The sequence below is a fragment of the Dryobates pubescens genome, chromosome 2 (assembly GCF_014839835.1).
Source record: "Dryobates pubescens isolate bDryPub1 chromosome 2, bDryPub1.pri, whole genome shotgun sequence".
In the NCBI taxonomy this organism is placed as follows: Eukaryota; Metazoa; Chordata; class Aves; order Piciformes; family Picidae; genus Dryobates; species Dryobates pubescens.
Window position 1 is genome coordinate 29764927 of NC_071613.1, and position 26654 is coordinate 29791580.

At 36.8% G+C, this 26654-nt stretch overlaps 1 protein-coding gene across 2 annotated transcripts in view; it reads left to right on the forward strand.

Moving 5' to 3' along the window:
• Positions 1-26654, forward strand: part of CERKL (ceramide kinase like) — a 55424-nt gene that overhangs the window by 13039 nt on the left and 15731 nt on the right. For both annotated transcript variants that reach the window (XM_054173903.1, XM_054173910.1), the window contains exons 2-3: positions 14044-14286; positions 21916-22047. In XM_054173903.1, the coding sequence (XP_054029878.1) occupies positions 14044-14286; positions 21916-22047 (375 nt within the window). The remainder of the gene's footprint in view (positions 1-14043; positions 14287-21915; positions 22048-26654) is intronic.

Sequence of the window (26654 nt, forward strand, 5' to 3'; positions counted from 1 at the left end):
ATGTGACCTACTCTTAGGTGAGCCTGCTCTGGCAGGGGGCTAGACTAGATGAGCTTTTGAAGTCCCTTCCAACCCCTAACATTCTGTGATAAGAAATATCTAATAAGGCTATGAAAAACTTGGCTCAAACCAAAAGGGATAATGAAGCAGCAGTTAAGAGAACTGCAAAACTTAGTGCCAAAGGATATTATTAATATTAAAATATTTTGTGGCAATAGAAGGCCTCATTTGGGTGTTGTTAAATATGTAGAAACCGCAGACAGTTCAGGGCACTCCAAACGAAAATTGGTGGGGAGTGGGAAAGTATTGGTGGAAAACAGAATAAATGCTTGCTTTATTCCTTCTCTTCTGTTAGCATCTACTTATGGCTATGATTTGACATAAGATACTGGGACAGATGGACTTTTACTCTAACCTGATATTGTGGTCTTATATACTAGTAACAGGTTACATTATGTTGAAATTATATTTTATGTAAAAGCACACACATGACTAGTCTGTAACTCCCTCTGTCTTTGCACTACTAATCAAACTTTCTTGGTAGAATTTTCTCTTTGTCACCTAGCCTTCCATTTGCAAAGTACTTGTTTTTATTCATTGATCAATATAGTTTAAAGAATGTGTATCAAGTGGTTAATTATTCCAAATGTTGTTAAAAATTATAACACAGTAGTAGACTGTATAGGAAACCTGTGCCTTTTAGCCATGAGTGCCTTGGAAACATTGCTTGTCTGTGTGTTTATAATTACTATAGTCTTGGGTTTTTTTCTTATTTTGGAGAAGGGAAGTTACATTCCAAATACCATAGCTAAACTTGTATAGGATGTGTATCTGAGAACAATACAAACCATTTCAGAATGGTAGATTCTTCAACATCAAGATTAGGAAAAATTGCAGCCTCAGTATGCTTAACTAATATCTTTCCCTAAATCTCTTTCAAAAGAGTTCTCGTGTTTACAGGGTAGAAGATGACCCTCAGTGTGAAGTATCCATTTGTTATGTCAACAGTTTAAAGATGTGTGCCGAAGTATCTACAGTAAATAATTCTTTACCACAGGTGATGATAATTTTCTTGTACTGATTCACTTTAACACTGTCAGAGGTCATTGTCTGATTTGTAATGTGTGGCTGGATGTGTGTAGAAACTTAGTTGTGTTTAATATACTTTAAAATTAGAGCAAGGCAAATTTAATACAGTGAGAGAGGAAAATTTAGATAGAATAGTAACAATAATGCACATACTGTGCAAATGCCTGTTTGGGGAGTCTGAAGATGCATCTATCTGTTAGTTGCCGTATGGGTGCTTTGAATATGAATTGCTCTCTGATCCTGCAGCCATATGCAGGATCTTTATGCTGTGAGTAGGAGTCTTAGGATCTGCAAGTAAGATAGATACTTCAACCCCATAGTGATAATGCCTATACATATGTGTCCATTTGGTGTAATAATAGCATTTAAAAGTTTAAGGGAGTAAAAATTTGTATTCTGAGAGGCTTGAATTGAGTATCTGTATTCTGATCTGTTTCTTCAACAGAAAACTCATCTGAAATTGGGTTTTTGGTATGTTGATGAATGGTCTTTCTGTTTGATTTAAGAACTACTTAGTACAAGGATTAGGAAAGGACTGTTATTAGGAATAGATATATAAATGTGTTGTGTAACTACAGTTACCATGCTGGCGTTAAGAGGAGTGGAAGAAAGATGTCAAGGAATTTGCTTAAAATAAATAGGAGATTGCTTGTTTGAATCTATTGGTGCATGCAAGGATGCAAAGCATACACCATGGAAAATCTTGAGGTGTTTTTTTTTGGTGATGGTGGTGGTTTATTTGGCTAGGGGCTCTGTTTTGAAGCAATTGATATGCCATTCAGAAAATTAAATAGGTTTCTCTATGTAACTCAGTATACTAATGTAATTTGATGTAAAAGTGAGTTATTTATGCTGATATGCTGACAGTTTATTTTTAATTACTTCATGCTGGAATTTTATTCAGAAAGCATTCTGTGGATTCTGAGTGTTCTTTAAAATACATCAACTTATGCTACTTTATGCACTGGTCATTATACAAATCAAAACCAAGATGGAGATCTTCTAATTTTTGAGAATCTGATTAAAATTTCACATAGTGTGTTTTAAATGACTCATTACCATTTATAGATATAATTCCTGAACTGTGTTACAATACAAAATATCAAAGTAACCCAAAGTAGTGGCTATGCCTGATAATTTTTGAGTGTATTTTGATGTCCAAACCAGCCTTATGCATAATTTTTTGTAGTCTGATCAGGTATTCTCTAGAATTATTATTTTTTTCCCCTGCAAAACGTTTTACAAAGCTGTTGATAGACTTTTTCAAGATCATTAAGTACATGGCTTGAAATTTAAATTGGTTTGCAGACATTTATTTACAATTTTAATTTTATCTCAGTGTAAGCATACTGCAGTATGTGTTCAACAGTTCTGGGGCTAAAAGAAGTAAGCATATACTTAGCTTGCTATGCAGATAAAAGGGCACAGGTGGACATCTTGGTAGTATGCACCATGCAGTGAAACACATGGCACTACACAACATGGGGCAAAGAGCATGCAGTTTGAATTAGAAGTCATTTTATGGATACCTTGTAAATTTGTGCTTGTTCATATATGGGCTGCAATTTCTGAAAAAGACGCACATGTTTTGATGTTGAATGTCTGTGATGCACACATCACAAATGTAGCTGTCCTTACTTTGTGGAGAGAGGCAGTACTGTATGAACCTGTTCATGTCAATATTTTAATAATTTATAACTGCTTTTGTCTATGTTTATAGTAACATTGGCACCCTGTGTACAGAAGATACAATCAGTGCTGAAAGGAAACTTGCATCCATCTGGAAGCAATAAACTTTTCTAAAAGACTGCACAGTGTTACTTAATCCTGTGATTTCTTACTGTGAGTGAAATTAAGGTTTGGTTCAGCTGTGTCACATCATATTGATATCAAATCTTTTGTGGGAGCTTTGTCAGAGTGTTAAGCTATAAACAAAATTTTTAAATTGATGAAAGCCTGAGAATGTAATTTCTTTGGTCATAGGATTATGCATAATTGCAGATGTAGTGGATTCCATATAATGATAACTATAATACCAAAACACTTCCAGAGTATTGCATTTTGTAAGGGCTGATTTCAATATTGAGCTATTGACTAAGTATACTTGAAATTTTCTGTTGCGCTTAAAGTAATTTTTGTACTATACATATATTGTGTAGTATAAAGACTATTTTGAGTGTGCCAAGGTATTTTACAAGTTAGCGAAATATGAACAGTTCTGCTAAGAGAAGGGAAAAATCCCGTGTATATTATAGAGAGCATATAATAAAATTATGTGATTTTTTTTTTTTGCTACTTTTCCTTTTTCTGTGCATGAACAAAACAGAATTCATTCATCCCTGCAGGCAAAGTGGTGTAGTTTACGTTCTTTCTATTCCTGTGTGGCAACCTAGCTGAAGAGCGTTGGGCTGAGAGAAGGGTTTTACGCTTGTCAGAAGACACTGGTGGTGCTGTTGCCAGCTCTTACCCTTGGGCTAGTGTAAAAGGTGCAGATAGAATGATGAAAAAGATGGCTGAGTTTATGAAGAGAGCTCCTAAAAAGCAGATCAAAGATCAATGAGGATAAATCCAAATGTGTAGCTGTTAATCAATGAGGAGTTCATGGATGAGCTTAGCTAGCAGCTGATAGCCATGCTTCAATACCTAAAAGCATGAATTGCTGACATACATGAATTACCAATAGGTTATGGAAGGCAATTGTCCTGTGTTTAGAACTGGATCTGTCCATCCATACTTTTCATGAGGAAAATGTTTGCTTGAAAATTGTTTCCAGAAAAGACCAAGATTCATTTATATGAGGCCTGCTGAGCTCCCCGAGTATTTAGCAGTGATATTTAACAGTATGGATAGTTTGTAAATCTGCATTAGAGGCTGAAGCAAATCTTGTGCCAGTATGAGTCCAAGTAGAACTAATCATTAACTCATAGTTAATCAAAGTCAGTGGTGTCATGTGGCCATATGAGGCTATTTGATTATCCACATCCCCTTGTTTTCCGAAATGACAGAATCAATTTTCAGGATTATGACATAAATTATTAGATACAAATCAGTGTGTATGTCTGAGGTCTTTGTTGTGTGGTGTTTTGGTTGGTTTTTTTTTTTTTGGGGGGGGTGGTTGGTTTTTTTATTTTTATTTATTTATTTATTTATTTATTTTAAGGAATGTAAAATTTAAGCTTGTGTTTCCTTTTTGGATATTCTTTAGTGCCTTTCAGTTCTGCAAGCACATTGTATTAAATAATGTAAGCCCTGGCTTCTGTTTTATTTCAGAAATCGCTCTTTAAACAGATTCCATTACATGATGGTTGTATTGCTGATCAGAGTAAGACTGGTCATTTAATCCAGTGTTTGTGTTTGCAGAGGTTTTACAAAATTTTGGAAATCATTGGTGTTTGTTACACTGTTGTTACTCTGAAGTTTGTTACGTAACTCCATTTATTACATGAGAAGCCCCAAGGTTCCAGGCACTTAAAGGATTTGCTGCTACTTTTCCAACCATATTATTAAATTAGACAGTATATGGGACATGTTCTTAATGTAAAGCTTTCTGTAGTAAATTTAGACTTGGTGACTTCTTGGTGTGGTGTTAAAAGTGACTGTTAAAAAGCAGACTCTGCGCTGCATGCATCTTCTCAAGTGCTTCAGGTTCTGAATCACTCACTTTCTGCCTTGCTTCCTTTCAGCTAGCATGGTTGTTCTCTAGAGCATGATTCTCAGCAGATCTTCTTGTTAGGGAGGTTATTTTTCATTTCATCATCTCCCTCAAATGCTTTGTTGGAGAATGAAAGGGAAGCCCTTTTGGTGAAGCTTCTTGCCTGTAACAGCATAAGGCCTTGTTCTAAGCTTTAATCAAACTCTTCCATGGAGGTATCTATTTCAGAAGCTATTTGGCTTCTTTTCAAACTACCCTGAGTTAAAAATGGGTTTACAATCTGCATACATATCCTTAATTCTCTTCTTTCTTGGATTCTTCCATGGGTGTTTCATGAACTAGGATGACATTTCTTATCTTGCATCTGCCTCATAGCTTTTGGGATGTTTTCTAATGAAGTTAGTAATAAGCAGGGTACTTCACTGCTCTAAAATAGAGATGGAGCAAGGCACTAATGAAGCTTCATGTCTAATAAGTCTCATTACTATAAGGGCCTTGTCTATGGCCTGCTTGGCACCATGGAGACCTAGAATGCTGGGTGCATCACTCTTGAGATCTGGTCACACTCAAAAGGGGAATTCCCCAGCCCTGCCTCCTCTCCAGGGGGAGTCAGCTCCAGCAAAGATGACTGCTGACCTGTACTAAACTCTGCCCGTATGGTATGGGATTAATCAAACTGTTCCCATGTTTGCTTTGTTAGTTGCCAGCATCATCTTGCCTTTTGGTTCAGCTTGACAGTGGCTGTTTCTTTTTGTTAGAAATGTGCCTATAGCCCTCATTTAAAGATGTAATGAAACTTAATCAAATTTTAAGTTCTTGTGTATGATCCAGTTTGGGACTACACTAGATGTGTCCTGAAGCTGCTCTTTCTGCAGTTGCTATGATGATAGTATGCTTAGCATAGGGGCATGTATCTGCCACATCCCTCTCAGTTTGATGAGGAAGAATGAGGATTAAATTTTAAAAGATACAGTGAGGAATAGATATTGGAATCAGTTGGTCAAGGCTCTTGGAGGTAAGAGCCATTTGAAACAAGGAGAGAGACAAGAGAGGAGGGTGAAAGGTAGGAGCTGCAGTTTTACATGTTTACCCATGTTGTGAACGTAGTAAAATTGTCAAGAAATATCCTGAAAAAAGAATGAAAAAACATTTCACTCTCTGTAGAATGTATTGAAACTTGCACAAGACTAAGATGGTTTTATGTTGTTGTATATATCACATTTTAAAAATTATTTGTAAGCATTACTAAATTGCTAAGCAGAGAAATAATTTCTGTTACCTAATATAAGCCTTTAACCCATAGTCTGTGATTTGCACTGGAAAATTACTGGCTTCTTTTTTTTTTTTAACCTTTCTTTCTGAGATTGAATGGAAAACTTGGAGCCTGAATTACAGATTAGGTCAGGATCTTTTAATATATCAGTTATTCTTCATAATTTTTTTTTTTTACTATCTATGATAGTTCTTAAAATAAGATGACTTCTGTAAGATGGAAGAATGAAAAGTGCTGGAATAGTGAATGTATTTTAACACTGCTGCATTAAAATAGTATGTAACTTTCTATGCAGCGAAATTAACTTAATGTGCCTTTATAGGTTTGTAAAGTGGAATTTTATTCTGAGACTTATTTTTTAATTGGTAAGCTCTGAATAGAGTCTAAAAATTAAGAGAAACTGTTATGCATCTATCCCATACCTCTCTGTGTTTCTGTCATCTTTGGGGAGTTAGCAACTGGAAGTGTAAATGCACAGCAGATTGGCTCAAACCATGGTGACATCCTGCTGATGAAAGTAGACAGTCTGGGTTCTTCCTTCTTCCCTGCTGTGTGTTTTCTTTCACTTTGAAACATCTCTATTTTTGTAGGACTTGTGTTGAATCAATGAGATTAAACAATGTCAGGAGACTAACTAGTTTTAAAAAAAGGTACATAATCTGTGTTACTTTAGTGAGTTGATTTGACTCAGCGTGGGTTTGCCAAGTGCTCAACATAAGGAAAAGGATTTGACTACACACCTGTGGCAGGTGAGTGAAGGTGCCTGTATTGGAAGAGGGATTAGTACATTGGCTTGGCAGATACATCACTTCACCCTCAGACTCTCTAGAGAAGTAGAATTAAAATCAGTTGTATTCCTGTCAGATGTTTTTAAGCTCAATTTTCTGCCCTGAAGGAATACAGCTGTTGCTGCAAGTATACAGTTGCCATTAAAAGACGAGTTAGCAGTTAAACCCTGCTCTTACTCCCCAGCTCTGGAGAGAATGAGATGCATCTCTTCAGTACTTTGTATTATCTTCTGAACTTCTTGCTGTTCCCGAGGAGGTCACTACACAGTCACACACAGATGTTTTTCTAGAATAGGGCCTGGGTTGTGTTGTGTTTCTCATACACTGTTTAAAAAGACTGGAGCAGGGTAAAGATTATCTCCAAATCAAAACCAGCACTTCTCCAACCTGGTCCTTGCTGTACCACCTTCTCAGTTTACTGTTTGATACTCTGCCTGCATAAGAGAGGAAGAGGCATAACATCTTTTGACAAAGGTTTTGCATGAGCTAAAATAAGCCTTGAAAATTCAGATGTTCTGGAAGCAGCTTTTCTGTCTCATGTTTGAGGGCTTTAAATTACTGTTAAATAGCCTGAAGAGCTATGCAGTGATTCTTGACTCTTCTGGCAAGAGTGACCATATTTACTCCTTTGTATTTCTTAGCAGCAATTCTTGTTATTCAAAGTTACAGTGAAAACTGTAGAGGTTTTATGAATCACTGGGGTTTGCAGCATAAAGGGAAAAATGGGCTTAGTAATTAATGAGTTAATAGCTGCTGGTTTATATGCACCAAGCATTAGAGTATTAATTTTTAATATTCCTAAACCAGAATTTGCAGGCACATTGTCAAAACTAATTTAATTTTTAATTTTATTTATATCCATGTTGATTTGACATTAATACAGTTACATTTTGTTGCATATCCTGAATGGTTGTTTTGCAAATAGTGTTCATACAGTGTAGAATGATCTGTAATCAATTCTAGGATGACTGCTGTTGATAATTGTATTTATTTAGGGTTTTTTTGGGTGTAGTCTTGATGTATTTTTTTCCTAATGATTTCTGTTTTGTTACACTGCACTCAGCCACAGCAATCAACTATTAATGAAGTAAACTTTGAGCCTAAAATGTAGTTAAGTGGATCTAGGTGGTTTGTCAAAGGTCATATGAACTCTTTATGACCAAGGGAGCATGGTGCATTTTCCTTGGTGTCTAGTTCTTGTACTTGAATTACCCAGTCACATTTCATGTGTATTTTCTATCATTTTTCTTGTACTCGATGCATTTGTTATGGAAATTAAGTCTTCAAATACCACTTTGGGTCTCTGTGGTAGGAAAACAGTCCAATAAGTGTTTTGTTGTTGAAGCATTGGTGTTTGTATATTAATAATACACTTCTCTTTACAAACTGTTCTGTTTTTTTCAGTAGTACTGTTTTTTCCTTTGTGTATGTTTTCATCAGTTTTGCTGTAAAGATGAGGTAATCCATTTGTTTAAAGCCTGGTTTAACACTCTGATTAAAATTTGGTTTGCTGTTTACATTGAAACTGTATTTGAGTGTATTACTCCCTCACCCTTTGATCTAGCTCAGTCTGGGATATTTAGACATAGTTTTCTTTTTTAAAATAAGAGATTAGGCTATTGTAAACAGGAAAAAATTAGGGTAGTCTCATTGCTTGAAAACAATGAGAATATAAACAGGAGCATACAAACTTTGTAGAAATTCATATATCCAGGCAGGGTTATTTTTTCATGCTGTATTTGGGGGAAAAAAAAAAGTGGACATGTGCAGAAACTGTGAGTACAATTAGCGTCAAGCAGATAAATCCAACTCTAATCCTGTTTACGCTCTACATCAGACAGATGTGCTGAGATTGATTTAGACAAGCCCTTGGCTTATAGTAAATTTTTTTTTTAAGTGCCATATATTCTGGTTTTGTTAGATCTTTGTTAAATGTTAAGTGCAGTTAGTTTTACTCTTCCCTAACGCCTGTAACCTACTTCATACAGGTTCCCTTTCAGCTCTCATGATGACAGGGCAGCCTGGTAGAAGAGATTATCTTTATTCCTTGTAATTAAATTGACTTTTTTTTTTTTTTTTCTTTTTTCTCCAGAAGATCCAACAATAGGAAGTGGGTACTGAATTAAATAAATAGCATGATACCTAATAGATGTATACTTAAATCTTTTGCAAGAACAGATGGTACCCGGTATCTTTCTAAGTAATGTGAGAGGACAGTTAATGTCCTGAAACAGCTAGCAATAACAAATATGATACTAACGAACAAACAGGGCTTTAGAAGTTTAAAAGAGTGCCTAATCCAATACATACTTTATTTTTAAAGGAAACTTTGTTGTTCTCTCATAGGACAAACATTTTATACATGTACCTCATGACTTAAATTTTCTTTATCTGTATTATTTTATACAATTTTACTGCATTGGTGATGATTTTTACTTTCAGGAGAAATAGAAGATGAGAATTGTAGACTATGCATAGGGAACTTTTATTCAGATTCCTTTTCAATTTGATTAAAAATTGGCTGTCCTAATCTACTAGGTAGTTTAATATTTCCCCTACAATTTAGTATGATGGGTTTGTACAATTCAGTATTCCTACAGTTTATATGCCTCTATAAACTCTATCTGGAAATATACAGCTAGAGTCAAATACTATTTTTGCTGCCTAATAAGAATGTATTCTTTTAATTTTTAACAGTTTTTATGTCCATCTGAGCAACGCAAAGGTTTGATAAATAGAGAGTAAGAGGGAGATGTAAAAGCAAATAAAAATCTGGCTGACATAGCAGTATGAAAAGACAAGACAAGCTTTATCTTACCTAGCTTGTGACTAAAAGTCATTCTGTGAAAGGTGGTGGGGAAATAAAGCATTTAAACTGGCCTTCATTTTACTTGATTTCTGAAGGACAAATAAGCTAATGTTTGTAATTTATTTGTCATGTGTATGTGTAACATTACATAACAGAATTTGTGATATTCTTAGCAAAACAAATACTTTTATTTTTTTTTTTTGTTTCAAAATATTTAAAAGGCAAAAATAATTAGCATAACTTTATTGTTCTGGAGGAATAAATGCTGCAGCTCAGTTGTTGCTGCAGAACTGTGGTTACATTTCCTGTGTCTTTAACCATTATTATAAAACATGGAGTATGCATGCTGGAATGTTAAGTATTCTGTATGTCTGACAGTGAACTTTCTGGAAAAATAAAACCAAGTCTTAAACAAAAGTATTGAACCATCTAGTTCTAGGTAAGTATTTCAAGATATCACAAGTAAGTGTTTCATTCAAGGCTTGCAAAGAGTACTTATCCCGAAATGTTTTAGAAGAGCAATACAAAGTTTGGAGAAAAAATATCAAGATCTTGGGTTTGATACTAATAGTGTTAAGCTTGCTTGTACAATGTCTACTCAACTTTTCAGTCTGTACAAAATCATACTTCAAATGGAATCATGCAATTATTCCCCCACACTATCCCCTGTGGTTTCATTTAATGTATTTTACGGACAATCTTTTTACAGCATTCATTCCAGTACTTGAAGCTTTGTTTTGTTTTCTCGTTTGATGAATTCTTTCCTGTTTATATGTACTTCTGAAAATCTGCATTACAGACTATTTCCTGTGTACTATCTCAGTGTACACAAACATTTACTTGTCACAGTATTCCTGTGAAGAATGGAATGATTTCAGTCTAATTTTACACCGTAGAGAAACTGACGTGGCAAAATGTGGCAAGCTGGAAAACCATGTGGGAAGTAGAAAAAGGTCAGGCTTCTTTCTGCAGTAGGTTATTTGGTATGGAACAGGAGAAAATCGCTTAGTGGAGAATTGTCAGGAGAGGTACTAATGACTTGAATTTTATCAGCATTTCTGAGGTGCACTTCTCTACAACTTCTGGATGGAAAAATGATCACTGTGTAGTGTGGTTCAAGAGATGATACTGAGAAATGCCAGCCAGTGTCAAACTGTTATGAAAAATGGTGCAAGCTTCTTTTTCCTGCTCAGAAAAAAGTATGACTTTTCTGAAGCCCCCTTAGCAGCATGTAGTGTAATGAAGTCAGTAATACTTGATTTTGAAGTCTCACCCACAGTGCTGTCCATCTTCCCCAAGAAGACAGTTAAAATAACTTTTACAACTTCTCCCTGGCACTTCAGTGGAGTGTGCAGCAGCTACTCATCAAATAGAATCTTTTATGGCTTTTGCTATTGAGAAAGAACTTGACTGGGCTGTTGCTAGCTTTGGGAAAGATTTTTCGGTTTTAGCTTTTCCTGTTTTGGACTGCAAAGGGATCTTTATTGGTCTAGCCTATAGGATCTGCTGTAATTACAATGAAAGGCAGGGAAACAGGAATGGTGACATGTTTATTTCAGTCTGTGTATTGGACTTTGGTTTTGAGCAATCAGGTGCTTTACAGCTCAAGGGAGCAGAAAAAGGAGAATCCTGTACCAGAGTGGTTCGCTTGATGTATCTCCAAAGGCATTTGGAGCTATTGTCACTACAGTGATAGTGTCTGCAGCCACAGGGTCCATGTATATAACAACCCTGAGGTGCTGAAACCTTAGTTTAGGTTTCTACCCTACTGCAAATATCTCCTGGGGTTGAAGGTCTTGAACTGTCACAAGGATTTTTGAAATAGTTTTTCTTTTATTTGGTATATAAAGAAAATGAATAACTCAAATGATGGATAGATAACATGCCTTTTCATTTTTGCTTAATTATTTTCTGATCTGTCTCCAGTCTAACCCAAAAGGCAGCAGTGGTATTGAATGAAATAGCTTGGATAAGACTTTGCTTGACTTTCTTTTTACAAACAGAGAAGGGCTGGTGGGAGATGTGGTGGTTGGAGGCTGTCTGGGGTCCAGTGGCCATGAAATAATTGAGTTTTCAATACGCAATCAAGCTAAAAGGGGCAGCAACAAAACCTCCTCTCTGGACTTCCAGAGGGTGGACTTCACATTACTTAAGGAACTAACTCAGAAGGTACCTTGGGAAACAGCCCTTAAAAACAAAAGGGTCCAGGAGGGCTGGACCTACTTCAAGCAAGTAATCTTGAAGGCACAGGAACAGGCTGTGCCAATGGGCCAGAAGGTGAGCTGCTGGGGTAGAGGGCCAGCCTGGATGGGCAGTGAACTTCTGGATGAATTAAGGGAAAAAAAGAGGGTGTATCATCTTTGGAAAAAAGGAGAGGTAACCCATGAAATATTTAAGGATGTTGCTAGGTCATGTAGGAAAAAAATAGAGAGGCAAAAGCCTATTTAGAGCTTTGGCCACTTCTGTGAAGGACAACAAAAAATGCTTTCATAAATATATTAATGGCAAAAGGAGGGGCAAGGACAACCTCCACTCCTTAGTGGACATGGAGGGGAATAATTGTAACAAGAGATGAAGAAAAGGGGTACTTAACACCTTCTTTGCCTCAATTTTTAATAGCAGGATAGGTTGTCTTCTGGACAACTGGCCTCCTGAGCTGGCAGATGGAGTTGAGGAAAAGTATAGTTCCCCTGTGATCCAGGAGGAAGTAGTTAGAAACCAGCTCAGCCACTTGGATCCCCACAAGTCCATGGGACCGGATGGGATCCATCCTAGGGTGCTGAGATAGCTGGCAGATGAGCTGGCCAAGTCACTCCCCATCATTTTTCATCAGTCCTGGCTCACTGGAGAGGTCCCAGAGGACTGGAAGCTGGCCAACATGGTGCCCATCCACAAGAAGGGCCGGTTGGATGAGCCAGGGAATTACAGACCTGTCAGCCTGACCTCAGTGCCAGGCAGGATTATGGAACAGGTCATCTTGAGTGCAGTCACACAGCACTTACAGGATGGCCAAGGGATCAGGCCCAGCCAGCATGGATTTAGGAAGGGCAGGTCCTGCCTGACCAACCTGATCTCCTTCTATGATCAGGTGACTACCTGGTGGATGTGGGGAAGGCTGTGGATGTAGTCTACCCGGACTTCAGCAAGGCCTTTGACACCATCCCCCATAGCAAACTTCTGGGCGAGCTGTCAGCTTGGACAGCAGCACTCTGCACAGGGTTAGGAACTGGCTGGAGGGCTGAGCCCAGAGAGTGGTGGTGAATGATGCCACATCCAGCTGGCAGCCAGTCATTGGTGGTGCCCCCCAGGGATCAGTGCTGGGCCCTATCCTGTTCAATATCTTTATTGATGATCTGGATAAGGGGATTGAGTCCATCATCAGTAAATTTGAAGATGACACCAAGCTGGGGTAAGTGTTGATCTGTAAGAGTGTAGGAGAGATCTGGAGAAGGACCTTGACAGGCTGGACAGATGGGCAGAGTCCAACAGGATGGCATTCAACAAGTCCAAGTGCCGGGTGCTGCAATTTGGTCACAACAGCCCCATGCAGTGCTGCAGGCTGGGGTCAGAGTGGCTGGAGAGCAGCCAGGCAGAAAGGGATGTGGGGGTACTGGTTGACAGCCGGCTGAACACGAGCCAGCAGTGTGCCCAGGTGGCCAAGAAGGCCAATGGCATCCTGGCCTGCATCAGGAACAGTGTGGCCAGCAGGAGCAGGGAAGACATTGTGCCCCTGTACTCAGCACTGGTTAGGCCACATCTTGAGTCCTGTGTCCAGTTCTGGACCCCACAGTTTAGGAAAGGTGTTGACTTGCTGGAACGAGTCCAGAGAAGGGCAACAAAGTTGGTGAGGGGTTTGGAGCACAAGTCCTATGAGGAGAGGCTGAGAGAGCTGGGGTTACTTTGCCTGGAGAAGAGGAGGCTCGGGGGACCTTGTTGCTCTCTACAACTACCTGAAGGGAGGTTATAGCCAGGTGGGGTTTGGTCTCTTCTCCCAGACAACCTGTGTCAGAATGAGAGAACACAGTCTCAAGCTGCACCAGGGGAGGTTTAGTCTGGATGTTAGGAGGAAGTTCTTCACAAAGAGTGATTGGCCATTGGAAAGGGGCTGCCCAGGGAGGTGGTGGAGTCACCATCACTGGAAGTGTTTAAAAAGAGCCTGGATGAGGCACTTGTTTCCATGGTTTAGTTGATTAGATGGTATTGGATGATAGGTTGGACTTGATGATCTCAAAGGTCTTTTCCAACGTGGTTAGTTCTATATTTGTAGCTGGATGCCTACCTAAATAACACACAATTGGTAAAATATAAGACCTGTGATTGAAGCTTGAGATGAAGCTATAACAATATATTACTTTTTTTAGGTATGACTCCTAATTCTATTACTAATGCCTTTTTTTATAATTTTATTTTATTTTTCTTCTCCCCCTTCCAGGTGATTCCAGTCTGGTTTCACAGGCACAGGAGGAGATTGTTGAAATGAAAGATGTATTTTCAGTAAAACTGAAACGTCGACGTTTTGCAGGACAAAAAAATGGTGGTACTTTGTTGGGTATCACAATCTTTAAATGCTTGAATAAAGAGGAGAATAAATTAACAGACTGTGCCATCCATTTAAATAACTTCAGTGAAGATCACTGTCATTCATGGTTTAGGCATCTAAAGGAAATTTTGAATGGTAAGCATTTAACTGGTGTCGATGTCATTGTTTCAGATTTGTTTCTGTTGGAAATACACACTTGAGGTTGAGTGAAGCTTAGAAAAATATCTTGCATGTGGAAATGAAGACACAGGGATAAGAATCTTGTTGTTGGAAAATGTTTACTACACAAGTTTTACATGGTGAAGTGTAAGATTTAGGAAAGTGACAGTAATTGACTAATGCATTTGTTAAATGAACTGCTATTTTTTGGAAATGTTTGGGAAGCTACTGAAAAGAAGCAGTTTTCTGTATTCTGACTGAACAGTCTTCTGGAAAATCTAATTCTTAAAGAAATAATATATTGTGTTGATGTTTTCACTTGGAATTGTAGCCTATCTGTTAGTACTAGAGTTATTGCAGTCCTGGGAACTATTCAGAGACTTCCCAGTGAATGTTTAGGAGCTCCCACTTGAGACCTACAGATTCCTTAAAAGATTAATAGAAGAGGCTTTCCTCTTCTTAAATTCACAGGTGGGAGTGTTCTTAAGGTTCTGTAGGACTCTTATTATATAATTTGACACAAAATGTGTTGAGACTATTTAGTAATGAGAGTCAGTTCTTTATTTCTAAAAATATCTTTCCATGTTTGCCTGGGCTGATGGCAGTTTCAGGATGGTTTCACCCACAATAGTTGCTTTTTTTTTTTTTTTCATGGAAGCTGTATGAAATTTAAGAAAAAGGCATTCACCATTTTAGGAAAAAAAAACCCACCCAAAGCAAACCCAGCAAATCAAAGCCTTTTACTGTAATTTAATACCATCAATATTGAAAAGACACAGAATATTAGCACACTTACGATTAAAAAAAACCCCAAGCAGCAGAAATACAGACACAAACTGAATGTGTCTGTTTGCAGACTATAGAAAATGAATTTGGTTATTGCAGAAGAAAAACAGTCCATCTCATAATGGACTATTACAATTCCAGCTAAATTGTTAATACTGAGCCAGATTACAGAATTCAAATCCTGCATGTCTGCAGTGTTTGTGATGACACTTTCAGTAGCGATTCATAGAGTACTTCTGGTAAAGTGACTTTGTAAAAAGCAGATGTTAGAGAAAATAAAATAGTATGAGTTATTAACTCTGCATTCTTACATTGTATGCTTGAAATATGCTTGGGATTTTCCAAATAAAATGTTTATTAAAATGTACCTCCCCGTGCCCTTTTTTGAAAGACTTTATCATGAAATATCTAAACCTGCAGAAGTGCCAAGATTCTTGCAGATCTCGGGCTACCCATAAAGGCAAGGACATTTGCATAAGGAGCAAATGTCTGTTTTGTTCCCAGATTACCCTCCATCCATCAGGAACAGTGATACCATATGTTCACAGAAAAAAAGCTGCAGTATCCCTTGCCCAGGTTGCTTTGACTTCGAGGTGCTGTCTCTGTTTTAAAGCTTTGTAATTGGAAGCCACCTGAACCTGGAAAACAGCATTCTGTGCAATGATGCTGTTTCTAGTTCAGCTTTCAGCTTCAGACCTTCTCCAAAAGCTCAGACTTTGTGCAGATTTTTCTTTAATCAGTACATTTTTCTTCTTTCCTTCTGCTTCAGCAATAGTTAAGACTCCTGGGCGGGGGGTGGGGAATAGCCAAGCACAATACTCCAAAATATAATTTATTAATGTATATATTGGTTTTTCTGTAGTTATAGTAACAGTAGTTTTCACAGTTATATTTTGAAGTCTGAGTCAATATTCAAACTTCCTTTCTATCCAGAAATTCACAAAAGAAGCAGCAGCATTTCCACATTCAGTGCAGCAGAGACAGTCATGGTGTAGTAATGGCATAATTCAGAAAAGTCTTCCTTTTTAAAATGTACCAAACATTGTTAGGAAGCTCCCAGTGGGATTCAAGTATGGACTAAAAGTATAAAATGCAGATAAGTTCTGTTGATGCCTCCGCAATTCAGAAAGTGCATGGGTGTAGCCCTGCTTGATACAGTGATGAGTTGTCCTACTCTTTGCCAACAGCTTGTTTCAATAATAGTGCTTAGTGACATTTTTGAAAATGAATTTGGTTTCTGCATGAGCTGCAGTTAAAGCAGTCAAAATGCAAGTGTACGTGTTTCTTTTTGTCCTGATCGATTTGATCACAAAGTGTATATTAACTGACTGCTGCTGCATTATTTACTTGAGAGTTTATGTTACTGCTTCTGGGCTGGAGCAGATTAAAAGCAGGTGATTTACCAAAATAAGGTAATATATCCATTAATTAAGGACTAACAACAGCGAGCTGATAAGTGATGTTGCAAGCTTGAATCTGGAAATGTGTTCTGATGAAGATTTTTTTGTTTTGTTTCTTTGTTAGAAATGCTTTGTACATAGTTTCCTCTTGATTGTGTGGTTTGCATCTGACATGAATGTTTTTTCCTGTTTGTTCTTATTCTTTTCATAATAACTATCCTCTTTTGCTTTGAAATTGTGTTCAGAATACTTCAATTTAAACTCTAGGCTATAATTTTGTGTGTGAAGCCTGTCATCATATAAGTGAGCACACAGATACAGTTGTTTAGTCGCAATGGCTTCTATTATGGCTTTTTGTGTATGTGTGACAGTAACAAAACGTGTATTATCTTCTTACTTTTAAATAAATTCTTATTTTTCCATGTAACATTGCTGCTGTTCAGATGCATGCCAGCTAGATACGAAGCGATAAGGTGTTCAGGAAAACCGATCTTCTGTAAACTGTGTATTTGTTACACTGATGCAGAATAACCACTGCCTTCTTAAAACATGCATTTACAGTGGCATGGTTCTGGACTGCCTCCTGGAGAGCCCCAAATGACAGACTCTAATATGCTCTTGATCTCACAGCAGACCTGTTGAACATCTCAGTGATTTCCATTTGTACATGGCATCTTTTTGGTCTGGCCTTATGAGCATGTAGAGTGGGGATATACTGTGTCAGTGGAATTCTGAGTTTAATTTAAAATCGTCTGTGCATGCAGATGTCCAGCCTTTCTTAAAGGGTTAAGACAGGCTCAGAAATGAGAGAAAATGTGTAATTACCAATGCTTATCTATTTGTTGGATTTTTTAATTACTATTTTTTAGCAAAAGAAGATATTTTTATTAACAGTTTATTTGAAAAAAAATTACTTAAAAACTCTATAAACATGGTTAAATATAAATATGGTTAAGAGTAAAAGTAGCAAAAATGCATAAAGAGCATTTTCTTTTTGTTTGTTATTCTGTAGTATCTCTCACACTGGGATTTGGTATGAATGTTTGAAACTTCATGCATGAAGTTTTAATTAAAACCATTAATGTTAACCATTAACTTTTGTTAGTTAATATTAACCACGGTGTCTCCATAGTTACATTAACGAACCTGCCTCATATTATTAGTTTTCCTCATGTATAATATTCTTATGGTTGTATGAAGTATTTCTAAATGTATGCAGTAATGACATGAGTCCAGGCTCTTAACTTTTGTAACATAAACTCATTTTCATAAAGCTAAGAACTGAAAGCAGCACAGATGTATGTCTGAGCATAGCGTCTCTGCTGCCCTATGAGCCTTTGTTTTCAGAACACCCTGATTGACCCATCACCCTTCATGGTTCACTGATTCACTTGATAGATCAAGTTTAAACTAGTGCATATTAGCACATTTGTTAGTACTAGAGGAACAGTTGGCCTTCCTGCTTTAGGCTGCTGATTCGTTTCAAATGGAGCAGCCACAGAAAACAATAACAGAATACCAGTCAGAACACCAAAAGGCTGCCAGACTGAAATCAGTTGCAGACTATAGTAAATGACATTGATTAATTCATATAGATGGTGTTTAAAGAATATTAAAAGATTGTTATAATTTGAAAATACTTTAAGGAAGTTTTAAAGAAGGTTGTGGGTTTTTTTTTTTACTGTTATTGCATATTCTTTCATTAAACTCAATTGTTTGTGTTATAACATGTCCGTTGCATACCGTGAATGATAAATAATGATTTATGTCGTGATCAGCCTTTGATGTCAGTTGGCAATCATTTTTCACAAATAAAACCACATCTCTGCTCAAATGCTTTATTTGTGATACCTATTTCTATAAAGAAAATAGTTTTGCTCCCCAAAAAAGTTAATTGGTATTCAAGTAGTCATAAACAGACTATTCTAACACTTTTATCTTGTGAATTCATTTAGTTCTTGACAATCTCACTAGAATTTGTATATTTACTCTGATCTAATTATCAGCAATAACCTAATGTATGTAATCATGGATACAATTTCTAGTTTAAAATAATTTAATGGCTCACTTTTTGGTTGGAAAAAAACCTCCAAATCTAACACAAAACAAGCAAACAAAAATGCATCTGTTTCCTAATCTTTTTTATTCCCCACTAATTGAAAAAAATCTGTATTCTTTTGCCTGCATGTGCTTTTGTTTACACCTTTGTCTTGCCACCTTGCCTTAAATTTTTACATGTAAAACTCAAAAATGGTTATGAGAGAATGATGTTTGCTTTCTTTCCATTCAGTTTTCTCCTAATGGTGATCTGGCAGTATTCTATAACTTGCACTGCTGCGTAACGATTTATGACACTTCATCACCTTTCTCTACTTCTGCAAACTGTACATTTCTATTCTTTCCCTCTCTTTTTGTATTCTATTTGAAATTTAAAGGCATGCTATCCTTGCAAATTGAAGACTCTGTAGTCAGTTTGTACAGATTTATGGCTCTGGATGTTGGTGGAGGGTGAGCATTTTAAGCCAGCTGGTCTCAGGTAGGAGTCCCTGTAGAGAAGATAGGAAACATGACGGCACATTCGTAAGTGTGGCCAAATCATTCGGGAGTCCTTAATCTATCAGTTGTCAATTTAATTTCTACTGACTCTTTATGCACCATATCAAGTCACAATACCAGTCAGCAGATTTCCATTAAGTGTCTTCAATAATGATTATTATAGTGTGGTTTATGATGATGGTTTGTGTGTTGTAATAGTCTTGGGGAACTTGTGTGTAGTTTTCCTAGTTTGTGTTGTAATTCCCATGACTGGAAATTACATTGCAAGAAATACCTGCGGTGCTTATTTCTGTTTTCAGAGAATTAAGAATAATTTAGGATGAAATAGACCTATGGGGATAATATGTTTCAGCTTCCTGCTTGGAGCAGGTGAGCTTCTAAACAAGATCAGGTTGCTAAGAGCCATGCCCAGAAAATTTTTGAAAATCTATAAGGATGAGCATTCCACATCCTCTCTGGGCAGTGGAGTCCATGATTTAACCACCCTCATTGTGAGTGTTCTTTTATTTCAGGCTGGAATATTCTTCACTCCAACTTGTATCCATTGCCTTTTTGCCCGTGCACCTGCAAGAAGTCTGCCTCGGTGATCTTTGTTACTCCCACAATAGATACTCAAGGACGGCGTTTATTAAATTCTTTTCTCAAGGCTATGCAAAGCTAGCTATAAAAGACTGGCTTTCTCGAGGTCACAAAAACAGCCTCTGCCTCTTGCATGTGGCCTGTTCCAGCCCCACTTTACACCCACAGTTCTCTCTTGGACTCGCTCCACTTTATCGGTCTTATGTTGGGGAGCCTAAAAGCGGATGGAATTTTTGATATTTAGGTTCAAAATGTGTTGGATACAAGGGCATCGTGGTATCCTTTGAACTGTTCACTGTCCTTGTTACTGCAACTCAGTAGCACTTGGCCTTCATGGCATCAATGGTGTGTTTACTAGTGTTCAGCTCCTTGTCAGGATCTTTAGATGCTCTCTAAAGAGGAGCTGCACAGTTGGATAATCCCCACTCTACACTGCTAGGGTTTTGCTGGGCCAGGTGCTGGATTTCATGCTTGTCTTTATTGAACACCTTGAGGCTTTTGTCAGTCCTTTCTTGTAAGTAATCAAGGACCTTGTAAATGGCAGCCCTGCCCTCCAGCACACCTGCTGTTCTCACAAAGTTCTCTAGCTGTTTTTTTAATCTCCTTTTTGAAGAAGATATTTTTAATATATATAGTAAGACTTGTAACTGAAGGCATTCATGATCCATCAGGCATTAAGGATTCATTAGGGTTAATTTGCTGTGCAGTGTCATGGCACTGCATGTAACATTTTGCCATAAATATAATTAGAAATCTTGATTCCTGTGTCTGCTTTCAGCTTACAGCAGCAAACTGATCCAATAATTTCCTTCATTGTCTTTAAGAAATACTCTGAGATATACTAACATAAACTAGATAAAGTGCTAGTTTCAATTTCCAGGTTCTTTGATGTATTTAAATAAGTGAAAAAATAATCTCTGGAAGTTTTGTAATTGTTCTGTTTTGATTTTAAGGAATATATTGCCCTATTTAGCTATAATTTCTCTGAGGAGCTCTTCATAGAACCACAGAATGGTGGTGGCTGCAAGGGACCTTGGGAGTTCATCTAGTTCAACCCTCCACGCTGACCATCTCCACAGAAGGAGACTTCATAACCTCTCTGGGCAACCTGTTCCAGTGCTCTGTCACTCTTAAAGTGAAGAAGTTTTTTCTCATGTTCAGATGGAACTTTCTGCATTCCAGTTTGTACCTATTTCTGCTTGTCCTGCCACTGGGCACCAGTGAAAAGAGTCTGGCCCCATCCTCTTGACATTTGCCCTTTAGATATTTATAAGCATTAATAAGTTCCTATTGAGTTTTGGAAGACAGAATAAGTGGAAAGAACTTCAGGAAGTCCAGATGGAGTTACAAAGCCTGTAGAAACTGAAGTAACACCCTATGTGGGTAAGGAACTTGTGTGTTCCTTTTTCAGTTGTGGCTATTACTAATGTTCTTGAATATTGAAAGCAGTGTGCTTGCCAAATAGTCTAGATTTTGTTTAGCTAAGAATGTGACAATCTAACCTGATACTAAAATAAAATGTAGAAGTTATAAATGAATTAATTGAATACAAAATTGTTCAAATCATGTATTTTGAATAGCTATCAAAGAAACACAAGTATTGCATGTCATCACTTGCTTTTTGTAGCAAATCAGCCTCTCTGAATCATGACAACTGTGGAGATTCCAGATGAGGAAGTGAAAAGCAATGTTATTCTTTTATTACAGATTATTTGCTGTTCAAAAAAATGCCATATTCCAAATAATAACATTATTTCATAAGCTGAATGTACAAGTTTGTGCAGCAGTATTTCTCAGTGTTGTTTGCTGTTGTTTTAATTTCAAGGACCTAAACTTAACTTTGCACTGTTTGATTTGCTGTGTCAGAAGACCAAAGTATTGGATTGTAGTATCAGCTGCTTTGGTTGCTGTTGCAGGTCTGCTGGAAGTCTTTTATATTGCATTAAAAAAAAAAAGAATATCTTTGGGGTTTTTTTGTTTGACTTAATAAATAGTTGCTGTTTTGTTCCCCAATCTTAGCTTCTCCATATTCACCCTGCTCTTGTATCAGGGTTTAACTAAGTTATGACATTGTATATTTTTATTTTCTCTGGCTCCTACAATGTTTTGGCTACTCTGGTTAATTTCTGCTGTTTATTACCTTTACACACAAAAGTGGTCCAAGAAGAAAATAATTTTTTTGAGACTATCCTGTTAAAGAACTAGAGTGATTCTAATACTGAAAAGTCACTGAGCTGTAAAAATGGCTGTGCTGTGTGTAACCATCAATGTTGTGTGTTTTTAGGCTTTCAAAATAGACCAAAATCCTTAAAAGTGTTTGTTAATCCAAGGAGTCACAAAAGAGAAGCCACCCATGTTTATTATGAAGAAGTTGCACCTCTTTTTAAGCTTGCTGACATCAAAACTGATGTCACAGGTAAGTTGCTTCAAAAACATAGTTTAATCCTTTGTGAAACTATTACTTAATAGCAGGACAATTTGAATTTACTGCTAATCCTTGTTTGCTTTGCTGCCAAGTAGTTATTGCATCAAGTACAGTTAAAAATTGTTTTTACTTTGTCAAAAAAATGATGCAATTCTGTTATTCATTGAGTACCATTTCCCCCTATAGCTTTAAATGCTTAGTCATACACATTTGTATTTTTGTTCTATAAAAAGAAAGAAGCATTACACGTCTGACAGTCTTGCATATGCTAGCTGAGAGTTGTTCCTGCATTCTGAAAAACACATGCCTTAAATATTACTTCTGACAACATATATTGGCCTGACATCATAACATAAGGGGCTTATCCAAAGGACATGTTATTTCTGGATTCTGACTCAGTTTTTGGGATGACCTGGAAGCTTGAGTGATTAAGTTCTGTCATGACAAGGGCAGTTCTCACAAGACATGGGCATAGCTTGGTGTCTGGAGAACGTTACGGTGCCAATTTAATGTTGTAGTGATGCTGCCTTCTGCCAGACGATGGGTTCTTGGTAGCAGGTTTGGATGTAAGGCACTAATTTCTCCCAGAGTTCTACGTAGTGAATTTGCCCTTTGGATGTTTGATTGATTATTTTATAGGAAGTTGAACAGGGAAACAATTTTCTTAAAACAGTAAAATATTAATGGCCTTATTGTTACTTCTGTCTCCTTATGTGAAGGGACTGAAATTGTACTGCATCAAATTTGGTCCTAACCAACACCCCCAAGTTTAGAGAAGTCATATTTCCCATCCAAAATATGTATATGTATATATTTTACCCATGGTATTACAATGTCTTTTGATATACTATTAATTTTTTATTATGCATTTCATGTCCCTATGAAGTGTAAACTCTGGTGCAAGACATTTTAACACCAACAATTATTTTTTCCTATGTCTGTTTTAATTGGCTTACAAAATAACCAATTCCAGCTTAAACAAATTATAAAGACAGGGGGCTCAGCCTAGAGCTGTCCCTTCAGCTTGCGAAATCATGACTGCTTTGGGTTTTGCAGGCTAAAAATCATTCTGAGCAAATCTGATTTAGATATAATAATGCAATAAATGTTTGCTAATTTTACTCCCTATATCTATGTATTTTTTGTTTACTTAGGCCACACTTTAAAGTAAAATCAATTGAAGACTAAAGATGCATAAATGTGAAAAGATTGTTGGAATTTTGTAGTGATAATTTCTTAACTTCCCTTAACTGATAAAGGAATGCCTGCAGCTTTAAGTTTTGATTCTCACAGACATATTTTTCACCTGCAAGGCACAGCTGCTAGTATAAACAGATTAATGCCATGTTCTTAGAAATTGAACTCAGCCTTGTTTGGTCACAATTGGATGGATCTATCTATCTAATCCTATCTATTTATTTATTTATTGTCATGCAAACCTGACTGTCATATTTGTAAATTGTTGCTTTATACATTTAAATTACCTTTTCTTATTCCTTACTACTGATTAGTTTTTCCTTTTATCTTGACTGTGACCATAACCTTGTTAAACTCTTAAGTACAGCATTATCATTGATATGTGTAAGTTTACATTGTTAGCTGTGTGATGTCACCTGAAATCCTCAAGCTGAACTCATAAGCAAATCTGTACCAATAGTTTTTTTTTAAGATTAATTTATAGCATTTGATATAAAGTATGAATAGAATTTGTAGTGGCTTTAAAGACTTTTTTCCCCTAATTGAATTTAAACTTTTTTCCTAATTGAGTTTAAATTCTGAAGTTTTTTTCCTTGTTTTTCTCTTAAATTTTGAAAAGAAACATGGTTTCAGCCAGATTAATGGCTTATACTTAAGATGAGGTTATTTTGGCGATGTCCAAATGCCGTTGTGCTAGTTAGCTGCCTAACACTCCTCCTACAGGCAGAATAAGAAAACTACATTGCAGTTTTAAATGCTAACAGAACTAAACAATTAAGTAGGCATTTAAAAACAGGAATGAATTTTAAAAAGATAGGGAGTGGTGCTGGTGAATGCAGAGTGAAAGTCCTGTCTACTGGTCTCATAGTCTAGTAAAACTGCCTCAATTCATGTAAATTGAACAGCTGGTTTTTTCCCTCCCAGAATTGTTTTGGATTTTGTGAAGTTGCAGTGTACACTTTGCTGTTACTGCATTTTGGAGACATGGCCAATATTTACATAGGTAGTAGTGTAAAAAAGTGTATTAGGTAGTAAAAGCTGAAGGCTTTAATACAATTTATACTCTGAAGATAGTTTACTTCTAGTCTTTGCACATACACATATTTAAGCTTAAAATTCATTGTACACAAAAATCTTACAACCAAATTTGAACTTCTGAAATGACTTTCAGTGCATCCACAATACCAGACTTGCAGGTAACTTGAAAAAAATCTCAACCAAACAACAAACATTGACAATGGAGTGCAAAAGACAAAACACTCCTCATCTGATCTTGTATTTTGGTAGCTAGCTGTGGCTTCCTATGTGACCAAGATTGCCAGATCTTGTTCTTCATTGTAACTTCTATTGGAGTAAACTTTCTTTTTCATTATTTAGAAAGTTAGAATGGAGTTATTTTCTCTTACCCAAGGATATATTCAGTCAAAGGGCATGTATGTAAATGAGTTCTGGAACAGCATTTACTTTCTCCAATTGGCTTTAAATTTGGTGCATGTTAATTTTTATTTACTTTTTCCCCCAGATTGCTTTGTACACTACAGATGTATTAATTTAAATGGAATTAACCAGAGAGATATAACAGTGGATTGTGTTTCTTTGGGGTTTTGGGTTATTTTTGTTATGTGGAATAAACATATCTCAGAAGTGTTTAGCTCAGTAGAAGGTAGGAGGTAGCACTGAAAGTGCTTAAGTAAAGGCTGAAATGGTACTTTAACTCTAGTTAAGGCCATGCAATAGTTAAAACCTGGTCTTTATACAATTTGAAGTGTTTTGGCAATCCTGTGTGCTGCAGCTGGGCCATGGCTGTTAGGAGAAGAATGGTGACTCTTAAAAATCCAGTTCAAGAAAAGCTTTGTCCGCATTTGGGATACCTACAAGTACTGGTGAATAGTGATAAGTGGAGCTGGTATTTTAGACATATATTAGTATCTTGTAAAATCTTACACATACTAAATAAAAAAAAGAAAACAAAAAGTAACCCCAGCAGACTTCCGGCCTGTCTCACTTCTCTTCCTGGTTTTGACTCTTCTGCCTCTGTTTATGCACAATTAGAACCTGGATGTTCAGGCAAAACCTACAGCCTTCCCCACACCACATTTTTAGGGCAGAATCACAAGGGAAAAGAGAGCAATTGAGAACTGGACAAATAACATTGGTTTATAATTACTATAGAGTAAATAACATTAATATTTTTTTATCCAATGTCAACACCAGTTAATCTGCTGTTATCATTAGCAGTTTTAATCCTATTGACATTACTCTGTGGCATAAATGCCAGCATTTATACATGTCATATGAAAGTGTCCCATGTTTTGAAGTATTGAACTAATTCTGTGCTGCTTTTTCTGCGTGTAGGGACTGAACCCGTAGTTTCTTCTTGGCTCTGAGAGATAGGGTGTGAGGATGTTTGGAGGATGTGTAGCTCTGTTCAAAAGGTGTACACTGTCAATTCTTTCAGAATGCTCTTACCTGAAACCCAGTGTGTGCCAGAATTTACAAGTTTGGAACAAAATGTCCTTGAAAAGTTAAAACTGTATTAGAAATGGTTGAAAAAGACATTAAATAATACTCCTGTGATGATATTCATATCTAATCCTTCTCAAATTGTGAAAGAAGCCTTTTCTTCCTCTCGCAAGAATTTGGGGTTTTTTGGTTTTGAGAGTGGTTATTTTGTTTTTTGCCCTGAATTTGAATAGGGGAGAAGTGTCCAAACTTCCAGCTTTTTTCCCACCTATTGGAACAAATTTTGTGTGTCCCTTTGGAAGTTTTCAAGCCTGCAGAAAACTTTTTGGACCTGGCCTTTTTATGTCTGTGTTGGAATTTAATTTTTTTTTTTTTTTCCCCAGGAAACTGCATTTTTTTTCATTGCCTTTTTGTCTCAGTGTTTCAAAGTAGGTGCTGCATGCCTCTGTAATCCTCTCATCAAATTTTAAGTTTCTTGTGATTATTGCTAGTGTTAAGCCTTATAGTAGTCCTTCCATATAATTTCCAGACTGTAAGCTGTTAGATGCAAAGAGGATGGGAGTCCCTGTCTCTCTGGCTAACACTAGTCAATTTCACTGCCTTTACTGATGATGCAGACATGAGTTCTCTATTTTCATGCCCTTCTTTGAATGAATTAATTTTGTAATAGTAAATATAGCTTACATACATTAGGAAACCACTGAGCATGTCTTCTTTTAAAAATCAAATCTTATTTGCTCTGCCATTTTAATTAGACTATACTCATAACTTTATGAAAGTTATCATGTTCATTTAGAAAGGGCACATAACCTGGTGACCAGCTGTTTGTTTTCATGAGAAGAGCTTCTTTCACAGTTAAAAAATAGTAAGGTATTCAAACCTTTCTGCATTTTTGCATGATGTGCAGTTTTATTGGTCACTTTTTTCCACAGTCTACA